The sequence below is a fragment of the Sinocyclocheilus anshuiensis genome, unplaced genomic scaffold, assembly GCF_001515605.1.
Source record: "Sinocyclocheilus anshuiensis isolate Anshui unplaced genomic scaffold, SAMN03320099.WGS_v1.1 scaffold311, whole genome shotgun sequence".
Lineage (NCBI taxonomy): Eukaryota > Metazoa > Chordata > Actinopteri > Cypriniformes > Cyprinidae > Sinocyclocheilus > Sinocyclocheilus anshuiensis.
Window position 1 is genome coordinate 1,623,156 of NW_015549606.1, and position 11,566 is coordinate 1,634,721.

At 34.5% G+C, this 11,566-nt stretch overlaps 1 protein-coding gene across 4 annotated transcripts in view; it reads left to right on the forward strand.

The window, feature by feature from the left end:
- The first annotated feature begins 975 nt into the window (after positions 1-975).
- Positions 976-11,566, forward strand: part of LOC107659055 (tyrosine-protein kinase JAK1) — a 35,896-nt gene continuing 25,305 nt past the window's right edge. The window contains exons 1-4 of one of the 4 annotated variants that reach the window (XM_016447869.1): positions 1,025-1,039; positions 2,905-3,111; positions 9,837-10,042; positions 11,522-11,566. The exon at positions 11,522-11,566 is cut by the window's right edge and continues 79 nt beyond it. In XM_016447869.1, the coding sequence (XP_016303355.1) occupies positions 9,844-10,042; positions 11,522-11,566 (244 nt within the window). In that variant the 5' untranslated portion in view covers positions 1,025-1,039; positions 2,905-3,111; positions 9,837-9,843. The other 3 variants (XM_016447868.1, XM_016447866.1, XM_016447865.1) reach the window with 3 other exon arrangements.

The window sequence follows — 11,566 nt, forward strand, 5'->3', positions numbered from 1 at the left end:
CCTATCAAACTCCAATAAAATACACACAGTCTAATATTGTTTCATATATCTACCGAACCTCTGTTGAACTTATTGATCTGCCACATTCTACCAGTGTGCTCTGCAGCCCTCTTGTGAAACTGCAGCCCACAGTTTCTGGCAACTCGGATGGTGAGGACGGGAAGTCCCTCCCTCATGGCAGGCTTAAACCTCTTGGTCTTAAAGACCTTCCAGAGAGGGCTTTGTGTTTTGCTGATATCTATTTTAAAACACAGAGACTGTAGGCTACCTGTAAAACGGACACAGCTGCTTCATGAAGTTAGGTTTAGGACTTTATGGACAAAAAAACAACAGTAATGAAATGTAAGCCTAGTTCATTAATAATATTTGTTATTTAAATATTTATTTCTGTAGTCTAAATTATTTACGAATACATTTATTATTTATGAATCTGTAAAACATATTTTTACTGTTTTACTGTTTAGCCTATATATAGACTAGATTACATATATATATAACGGCAGTAATGTCTTAGCATTACTTCTGAATGAGAAGCATAGCCTAATAATGGTTAGTTAGCAGTAATTATTTAATATAAGAATCTGTTATTAATGGTTGAATTGAATCTTCATTCAATGGACATAATTTTCATCCATATTTTTAATGCTACTACAATATTTAACTAAAGTAAAGTCAGCGCATAAAGATGTATTTTATAATAATTTTCATAACTGAATCATTTGTGAAAAATTATAGGCTATGTATAAATTTGATATTTTGGGCAATTTATGGATTTATGTTTACATCACAGCAATACACAAAGGATTAACATTCAAAGAGTTTAATCGCATGCATAATAGTAAGTAGTTTATATATATATATATATACAGTGGTAATGCTGTGCTGTAGCCATAAACATCGACTAGCTTACTCTCCGCCTAAGGGTTAATGCCATTGGTACCGCATTTGATTTGACAGCCGGATGGGCCAATAGGAGGCATGTGACATAAGCTCGTCGTTACCCTATTTTCGGGAATGTGGTCGACGCTTGACAGGAAAGGTTAGTTGATCAAGAAGTCTTAACCGCGGTTTGTACCACTGTGAAGTGAAGTTTGCTTTGAAAATAAGTCTCGTGGGATAAACCTTATATTAACGGAGAGCATTTTGGAGTTAAATAACGAGCGCTTTACAGCAACAAAATACCAAGAGGAAGTGTTCAAACGTCTGTAATGATCGAAATTAAACGGAAGTAGCTTTGCCTGGCGAGGTAAGGACGAGGGCCGTAACTCTTTACATCCTGACCCGAATATGTCTGGGGGTCTGGTTGTATGTCTGTCTTTTCTGTTCTTTTCATGTGCGGTGTTAGTAAATATCAAGTTGTTAGACGCTTTGTTGTCAGCTTGTTGTCAGTTTAATATGTCGATTAAAGTGTTAAAGAAGTAACTCAGTCAAGAAGTAAATAGTGCAGAATCAGTCATCATTGGACTTAAATTGTAGATGTAAATGCCGTTACCTGCAAACTGTTAATTTTAATCTTTGTCTGACTGATAATAAATTATAATGGATGTTTTAGACGAGGCTGCTAGCTGGCTGTAAAATAATGAAAAGTTACCTTTTTAAAGCACACTAGCTCCTAGTTAAACCTTCGCGATTTTAAGTGGTAAGAACAATCCTTAGCTTTGTTTTTGTGTGTGTGTGTGTGTTATTGTTGCTAACTTGCTAAACATTGACATTATTTTTGTTGATGTCTTTGACTATATAGTAGTTAAATGGTTAAACTCGTTGCTTCTGTGACTGCAGTTTTGTCGATAGAAATTTGAACGCTTGTACACTGTTATCACAAATTGTATATTTGCTGAACAAAAGTGTTTGCATTATATTTGATGCGCTTTGCAGAGATCGACCGATGCTGATTATTTTTATGCCCATAACTGCTATGCAGAAGATTGCTTATTCCTGAATTTCACAACAATAAATATACATATCATATACTAGAAGTACAAACAAATAATGCATATAATTTTTTATTAATAAAAATATAAGTGAGATTACATTTATGCAAAGCTGTTTTCGTATTTTATTTATTTTTGGGCAGTGTTTTGAAAATGATAACTTGGATGGTGATTAAAAGCTGTTTAATGAAGTGAGAATTTTTGAAACTAAAAAAAATTGTTCAAACCAATTATCAGTCTATATCTACTGTTGAATTAATGTACTCTGTTGAGTATGATGGGTGTCAGCACCAATTCAATCAGATCACATTCTGTCTAATTGATTAAACTGTTTAAAATGATCATGGAACTGAGTGATGGCTACTCATAAAAATCTCAGTTTTAGAGGAAATCCAGTGGTTAACTCAAAGCTATTGAATTGTAGTCGCCTTGACTTTACATTTTCTTGTAATTTTACAAAGAGAAACATGTGAAATTCCCATTAGTTTTTTTTGTTTTAATTCATCAAGATTCATCAACATTCCCAAGCAAAAGAGGGACTACAACAATACAATGCTTTTAGTTGAGTACTGTTTGATTACGTCATCTGGACAGTTTGATACTGGTAGACTGATCCAATATGGACAAAAGTGACTGTGAGAGATACTCAGTTCCTATAGAGGTTTTAGTGGGGAATCCCTTTTAAATAACAGTACTAACCAATCCTTTTCAAAAAGAAAGAAAAAAAGTTATGTTCCCCACCCCAAAGATTTAGTCAAGTTTGATAATTTGCTAAAATTGTCAAAATTGAGACGTTTCATTCCCATAGAGCCTGCATTGGTAGGGAAGCCCATTTAAATTGCAGCACTATACTGACTTATAATTTCATAATGTCATCCCTTAAGATTCTATGTCAGCTTCATATTAATTAATCGATAAAACTTTGTCAAAAGACATTTATTTTAAGTAGAGTATTGGTCACTCTACAGGAAAGGTTAGTTGATCAAGAAGTCTTAACCGCGGTTTGTACCACTGTGAAGTGAAGTTTGCTTTGAAAATAAGTCTCGTGGGATAAACCTTATATTAACGGAGAGCATTTTGGAGTTAAATAACGAGCGCTTTACAGCAACAAAATACCAATAGGAAGTGTTCAAACGTCTGTAATGATCGAAATTAAACGGAAGTAGCTTTGCCTGGCGAGGTAAGGACGAGGGCCGTAACTCTTTACATCCTGACCCGAATATGTCTGGGGGTCTGGTTGTATGTCTGTCTTTTCTGTTCTTTTCATGTGCGGTGTTAGTAAATATCAAGTTGTTAGACGCTTTGTTGTCAGCTTGTTGTCAGTTTAATATGTCGATTAAAGTGTTAAAGAAGTAACTCAGTCAAGAAGTAAATAGTGCAGAATCAGTCATCATTGGACTTAAATTGTAGATGTAAATGCCGTTACCTGCAAACTGTTAATTTTAATCTTTGTCTGACTGATAATAAATTATAATGGATGTTTTAGACGAGGCTGCTAGCTGGCTGTAAAATAATGAAAAGTTACCTTTTTAAAGCACACTAGCTCCTAGTTAAACCTTCGCGATTTTAAGTGGTAAGAACAATCCTTAGCTTTTTTTGTGTGTGTGTGTGTGTGTTATTGTTGCTAACTTGCTAAACATTGACATTATTTTTGTAGTAATAATGACTATATAGTAGTTAAATGGTTAAACTTGTTGCTTCTGTGACTGCAGTTTTGTCGATAGAAATTTGAACGCTTGTACACTGTTATCACAAATTGTATATTTGCTGAACAAAAGTGTTTGCATTATATTTGATGCGCTTTGCAGAGATCGACCGATGCTGATTATTTTTATGCCCATAACTGCTATGCAGAAGATTGCTTATTCCTGAATTTCACAACAATAAATATACATATCATATACTAGAAGTACAAACAAATAATGCATATAATTTTTTATTAATAAAAATATAAGTGAGATTACATTTATGCAAAGCTGTTTTCGTATTTTATTTATTTTTGGGCAGTGTTTTGAAAATGATAACTTGGATGGTGATTAAAAGCTGTTTAATGAAGTGAGAATTTTTGAAACTAAAAAAAATTGTTCAAACCAATTATCAGTCTATATCTACTGTTGAATTAATGTACTCTGTTGAGTATGATGGGTGTCAGCACCAATTCAATCAGATCACATTCTGTCTAATTGATTAAACTGTTTAAAATGATCATGGAACTGAGTGATGGCTACTCATAAAAATCTCAGTTTTAGAGGAAATCCAGTGGTTAACTCAAAGCTATTGAATTGTAGTCGCCTTGACTTTACATTTTCTTGTAATTTTACAAAGAGAAACATGTGAAATTCCCATTAGTTTTTTTTGTTTTAATTCATCAAGATTCATCAACATTCCCAAGCAAAAGAGGGACTACAACAATACAATGCTTTTAGTTGAGTACTGTTTGATTACGTCATCTGGACAGTTTGATACTGGTAGACTGATCCAATATGGACAAAAGTGACTGTGAGAGATACTCAGTTCCTATAGAGGTTTTAGTGGGGAATCCCTTTTAAATAACAGTACTAACCAATCCTTTTCAAAAAGAAAGAAAAAAAGTTATGTTCCCCACCCCAAAGATTTAGTCAAGTTTGATAATTTGCTAAAATTGTCAAAATTGAGACGTTTCATTCCCATAGAGCCTGCATTGGTAGGGAAGCCCATTTAAATTGCAGCACTATACTGACTTATAATTTCATAATGTCATCCCTTAAGATTCTATGTCAGCTTCATATTAATTAATCGATAAAACTTTGTCAAAAGACATTTATTTTAAGTAGAGTATTGGTCACTCTGAAGCTCTTATCCTGATGTTGGTAAAATAGTCTTTACAAGAGCCTCTTTAGGATATGACTGGTGTCTGTACAGAACTGCCAAAATAAAAGAAAAAAAAAGTGAAAGCAGATTGTGAAGTGAAGTGGGTTTAGTCATATTAAACTGAGGGTAAAGAGAAATGGTGAGATCTTACCGTGTTCTTTTTGTGTGGCCATTGCTGAACATTGCAAATGGAGTTTCCCTTTAGATTAGTACATGTTGTACAGTATGGTGTTCTGAAACGGGTCATGCTACTGTAGACTAAATGAGGCCTTCATCACAAGAGCAACTACTAAACGTTTTGAAATATGCCACAAAAGGTATTTAAGTTGCCAGAGGCAGTTTTCGGTAAAGAATATGACACAGTCAAGTCACATTATTCCTCCATATGTGTAAAACATAACAGAAAGACATATAGCTCTTGTTATAGCAAGCTGCAGAATGAAATGTTTTTATTTGAAAGTAAAATACAGAAAAAAATTAATGCTGTTGAAGAGAAATTAAATAAGTAACATAGGCCTTAATGTTTTATCATCAGTTAATGATCAAATAAGGTTCTTGTTGTTTGAAGAAATCATTACCTTTGTAAGAAGAATGATATCAGAAATTTGATTGTCTACAGTTGAGGAAATTATGTTTATATATAGATGTGTTTTATTAAATCATACTTGATATAATGGATGACATATTTGGGAACATTTAAGAAAAGGTAAACTGTTTATAACTTGTAGAGGAATGATTTGTTCATCTTTCTGCTCTGCAGTTATTATACAGAAAAATAACCCAAATGCAGTGTAAATTTGATTGCATAAATGAAAAGACATTGCAGATTATTACAGGATCAGGTAAAATAACATAATTAAAGACTAGTATACAATTAACCTATATGATAACTTTTAACTATTGATATAGAAGGATCTCCATGATGAAGGAAGCTGTCCATGAAATCTAAACTTGCCTCTGTTTTGGGTTCATTTGAAAAAGGTTTTCATTGTGGTATTAAGCGCCTGCAAACAGGATAAAACAGTTACAGCAGGTTCCCGCACCTACACACATTTGACGCGTATACTCAAGCGGTCTACCAGCAGAACAGGCGCAGGGTCTAAAGCAGTGGAGGAACAGTGTTAACCATGGCTTTATCAGAGAGCAACACGTCAACACCTCAGGAAGTGAGGCCACTGTCAAGTAAACAGAAGAATGGCATTGTGAATCGTACCGAAGCAGGTGGAGACAGCTTGCAGGAGATTAGCAAACTTAAACTTTATCCCTTCTCCCAAGTTCCCAAGATGAATTAGGACGGCATCTTAGAAATGAGAAAGCAAACTGGCATGATTCACAGCAATCTGAAAAGCAGAACTTCTCATAAAATGCAAGTAAAAACATTAGAAAGGAAAAGGAACTAAATGGAAAGCTATAACAAACATCTGGAAAGCTTGCTATGTTTGGCCATTTTACAGACTGGTGGAGGGGGTCAGTAATGGTTCTGTTATAAGTAGAGATATCAGCCAAAACAAAGTTCTGCTTAAAGGCATGAGTGGAGACTGCAGAGAGAAGAACATCAATCACTGATACTGACTGATGGATGCTTATTGAAATGCAAAACCTCGGTACAAATAAGGGTCTGAAGGAGGTACTTGACCTTTCTAAAATTAACTAACTATTTATATAAGCTGAAACTAAAACTAAATATTTATATAAGCTGTTTTATTTCCTATTCATTTTTAAAATTATGGTTTGCATTATTTGACTATTTTTATTTGGAAAGTAGGGCTGCACGATTAATCAAATGCGATTGTCATACGCATCTTGTCAGTAAAGCCGGTTCTGTGATTAGTAGTAAATCTTCATCACCTGCTTTCAGATGGAGCAGCATTCACTACATAGAGCCGTAGTTCACTGACAAGCTATGCAAAAAAATCGCGGACGATATAATCGTACGATTATGAAATCAAAGAAATCGTTCGCTATAATAACAGCTGTTTGCATAGCTTCTCAGTGAACTACGGCTCTGTGTAGTAAATGCTGCTTCATCTGAAAGCACGTGTTCAGCAACCGCTATAGGGATTTCCTGGGTTTCTTCTGCGGGGGTGTTTGGATTTTCAGTGTGAGAGCGCCCTCTGGCCTTCGGATTTACTGCTGATCACAGAACCGTGCTTCACTGACAGATACGCATGGCAATCACAGCTTCTGCCTAATCGCGATTGCGATTTCATTTCGATTTATCGTGCAGCCCTATTGGAAAGTATTTAAATAACTTTATTAAATTTTATAATTTGTAAACCAGCCTGTTAGGCTAATCATTACATTTCGTTACTCTTATGTGACAGTGTCACATAATAACTCTGATGTGCTAGGTTTTATTATTAAGTAATTATTAGTAGTAAAATTAAATAAGCAAAATGATTTATTTATGTATTAAAAAAAAAGGCAAATCACTCAATACTGGGGGCTAACTGATTTGGGACTAAATGATGGTTGATACATTTATATTTCTCATAAATTAAATTCAAATGTTTTGGTGCAATACATTTTTTAAGCATGGACCTTTTTCACATTTCCGGGTTTCTCAGCAGCGAAAGTCGTCATAGTTGGGTTAACTTGAAGAGCAATGAATGGGAGGGTACCACAAATATATTTTTTTGCATTCCCATTTGCTCAAATAGCAAAAGAAAAACTCCACAATAGTGTTTTCATGACTTTAAAAAAAATGAAAAAAATGAAGAGAGACTGATAACAGCAGTCCTAAGAGAGAACGATGTCAAATTTACCATCCCTCCCATAGACGCTGCATTAGAAACACCCTCACATTAGTGTTAACTAGTTTTTTTGGTATTTTGATGCAAATGTGAGATGAAAGTATAGTGTTATAAATGTACATATATATAAAAAAATATATATATATAAATATAAAAAACTTTTGAGGATGTACGATGCTGAAAGGGTCCATTTGTATGTCTTGTGAAAAGGGTCCATTGTTAGATTTTTGAACAAACATCAATTTAACCCATTATGCCAACACTAAATGAATTCAGTTGTTATATAACACACACACACAAAATAATTATTTATTCCTGTAATGCTCAAAGTAATCTGATGCAAAATTTACCCTATCATTGAAAGTACTTTCTGCTCAGGCTGTGAGGTGATGAATGTTTATTGAATTTGTGATCTCATTATACTAATATTTCATAAAACCAAACCAATTGTCTCAGTTTGTTCAGCTTCTTGAATTCGCTAAAGCCACTTTAAAGACAAATGTGGTCATTAACTGGTTCCAATTAGATTTCTTTTTCAGCACAGTTTGTTTTTGCATTCATTCATCTCAGGAAAGTCCTTTCACATGCCAGCAGGGATCTTGGCATGATCTAAACACAAATTGATCCACAGGGTCTGAAGGGAGATCCACTGAGTCAAAACCATCTGATTCAGATGCGAACATGCGTTCATCTTGCCCTTCATCATGTTTGCCATAGGATGGGGGGTTGAATTAAATAGCTTGTGAGGGCACCTATTGAGAGGACATCAAGCATGTTGTACTTCTGTTGATTAACAGTAATACCATGGTTGATGTAATAGAGTCTCCAGCTACAGTCAGGACTGTAGCTTGGTTTTGTTTTGGTGGACAGTATATTCAAAGAATATTCAAATCGTTATGTTATAACAACACATATTTGGCATATTAAAATGTTGCCTAGATTTCATTAGCACTGGGATCAGATTAAAAAAGACACTTTATTTAACAACTCTGAAAAGCATTAATAAAAAAATATAGGCCTATCTGATTGTTTGGTTACAATGAGCTCAAAAAGAGCAAAATGCAGTTTTCTCTCTTCCCATGTTTGTCTCTTTTTCCTCATACTTACCTGTGTTGATATACTGCTGTTACTCACTTGTGTGTGTGTGTGTGTGTGTGTGTGTGTGTGTGTGTTCATCTGTTGACTACTGCCATTGCCTTCATCTGTGGCCAGCTCTTAGTCCCAAGATTTGAGTTCAACACCCTCCAGTCCAGTTTTGTCCATTGCAATTGTAATGATGCTGCCTTTCTAAAGTATCCAGTAGTACAGAGTAATGGCTGACTGACAGATGGCTGCTTTCAAGTGATCACATGCATATTCAAGCTACATGAATGGCAAAATTGGCATCTTGGTCAAAATGCTTATCTTAGTGAGCTGTTAATGTAAACGCAGTCAGTTATGGTTTACAGGTAAGACATTTATAAGGTTACAAAATAAATCCTGTTATTTTGACCCTTCTATTCATCAAATAATTCTGAAAAGAAAGTATCACTGCGTTTCAACATTAATAAGAAGAAGAAATGTTTGTTAAGAACAAATTCAGCATATTAGAATGATTCCTAAAGAATCATGTGACACTGAGGACTGGAGTAATGGCTGATGAAAATTCAGCTTTGCCATCACAGAAATTTATTAAAATGTATTCAAATAGGTTGTTTAAAATGTAATAATTTTTTTTTCAATATTACTGTTTTACTGTATCTTTGATCAAATAAATGCAGCCTTGGTGAACATAAGTCACTTCTTTCAAAAACATTTTAAAATCTTAATGACCTGTAACTTTTGACCCGTAGTGTAATTGATTGTTTATTTGAAAATACATCTATTTATCTATTTTTGCTTAAAAATACTGGAAAATACTTCTCTATTAAGTAAAATAGCTTTAAAGTTATTAAATACAAATAAATTAAAGCATCAGAATCATTCTGGTTCAGTTACTTTAATTTATTCCTATATTGCATTATTGTTGTTATTTTTGAATAAAGGAGTGTGTTCATGAGCATAATAGTTTTTGTTGTAGTACTGAAAATCATGAAATTTTTTTGGTATTGACACTAAAATTATTGCTATTATGACAACCCTATATTGACCAACCTATTGCTCAAAAATCAATGTGAAAATGTATGGTTCATTCATGTATGATGTTATAAATGTAACCTTTTGGAAATGGTATGTTATTTCACAAGCAGTAAACCATTGCTCATCAAAGCAGGGACCCACAGTTCATCAATGAATCTCTGTGTTACCTCTGTTTATCCTGCAGTGTCTGGATGCCAGAACTAGCAGTCATGGAGCTGGGCAGGCAACTGTGTGGGAAGATGAAAAAACAGAGGAAGGCAGAGATGACCGTTCCGACTGTAATGAAAGGACTGGAAATCCACTTCTACCTGCCTGACACAAACCAACTCGAGTACTTCAAAGACTGCCACACTGCGGAAGACCTGTGCGTGGAGGCTGCCAAGAGATGCCGTAAGTGTTTGGACAGCCACCTATTTAGAGTGCTAAAGTATTGCACCCTCTAATGCATCTCCGAGGACATAGAGTCAGTGTGGTCATGATGGTATGTTTTCTTAGCAGTGATGCATCCTTTCATCATAACTATTTGGATGGGAATAGTTGTCAAAGCAAAGTATGAGTTACGGGTATTACATACACAGAGCATCTGTGATTTCATGTGCACGTTTATCAGTGTACTATTTTTGTTCTTTTCCCATCAGAATAAAGTGGGCTGTAGAAAGAACATTGCACAAAAAAATAGGGTTTTTACAGCTCAAAATCAATATGTGCATAAAAAGGGACATTTTTTTTTCATGCATTCGGTTTCATATTTTGATTGTGCGATTGAGGAATGGGGCTTTTGTACCGTCTGCATTTCACAGAATACAAAAGAGGAACTTAAAGGGTTTTTACGGTTGGTATCATCATGTGACATGGGTGGATTATGACAAGACGTGGACTTTAGTATGAGAAGCACTGTGACTGATTGCCCTGTCCGCCCCTTTCCATCTCTCAATGGAACACTACATCTGTCTATTCGGCTCTTGATCAATATTCAGCCACAAAATGGCTGCTGGGTTTAAATGTCACATCCATAATTTCCTCAAAGTTACGGCCAAGGACAAAAGCTGGCTTGGACAGTGAGAGAGGAAAGGGAAGTTTATATTAGACAAGAAGGCAGCTGCTGGAGAGGAACTACGATGGTGTTTGTTTCACACAGTTTTTTTTTTTTTCACACTCTGTAGTTAGCCACTGGTTTTACTTCAAAGGTTATGTTTTCAGTACTCCTTTTTTTTTTTACTAGTCCAGCTGATAGAATATTTCTAAGACGCACTAACCATGCCAAGATTGTGGGTTCAACTCCAAGGGAACAAATGTATATCTTGAATAGCTAATACTGAAATAAAAATAAATGAAAACCTTTATATGTTAGCCTTACTATTTTTGTTCTTTAATTTGTTTCATTCTCATTTTGTTGTTGTTTTATTCATACTCCATGCTTTGTATATTATGTTAAATACCTCAAATAAAATATAAAAAAATGAATAAAAACTTTGTAGACATAAAATGCTAATAAAAGTAAAACAAACACACTAAAATTAAACAGAAATTAAAATTAAAACATAAAAATAACTCATTCAAGCAAAATTGCTCAAGCTTTGTTATCTGTAAACTTAGTACATCAGGTTCAAACTAAAACCAAATGTACTGTATCTTTTCCCGTTTGCATAGGAGATGTGCAAACCTTTGACCCACTTTTGTTGCATGTTCCAGTAAAAGCCTGTCAAATTCTTTTGCTTGGTAAACTTTTCTCATAAACAGCCATTAGCTATGAGTATTTCCTCTTAGGCATCATCTGATGAGGTTATTTGCTGGTGAGAACTATAAGAATGGCAGGTATAAAAATAACTGTTTGAATCAGGCTCTAATTGTGAATATATTTTTCCCCAGACATCTCACCTTTGTGTCACAACTTATTTGCATTGTATGAAGAGA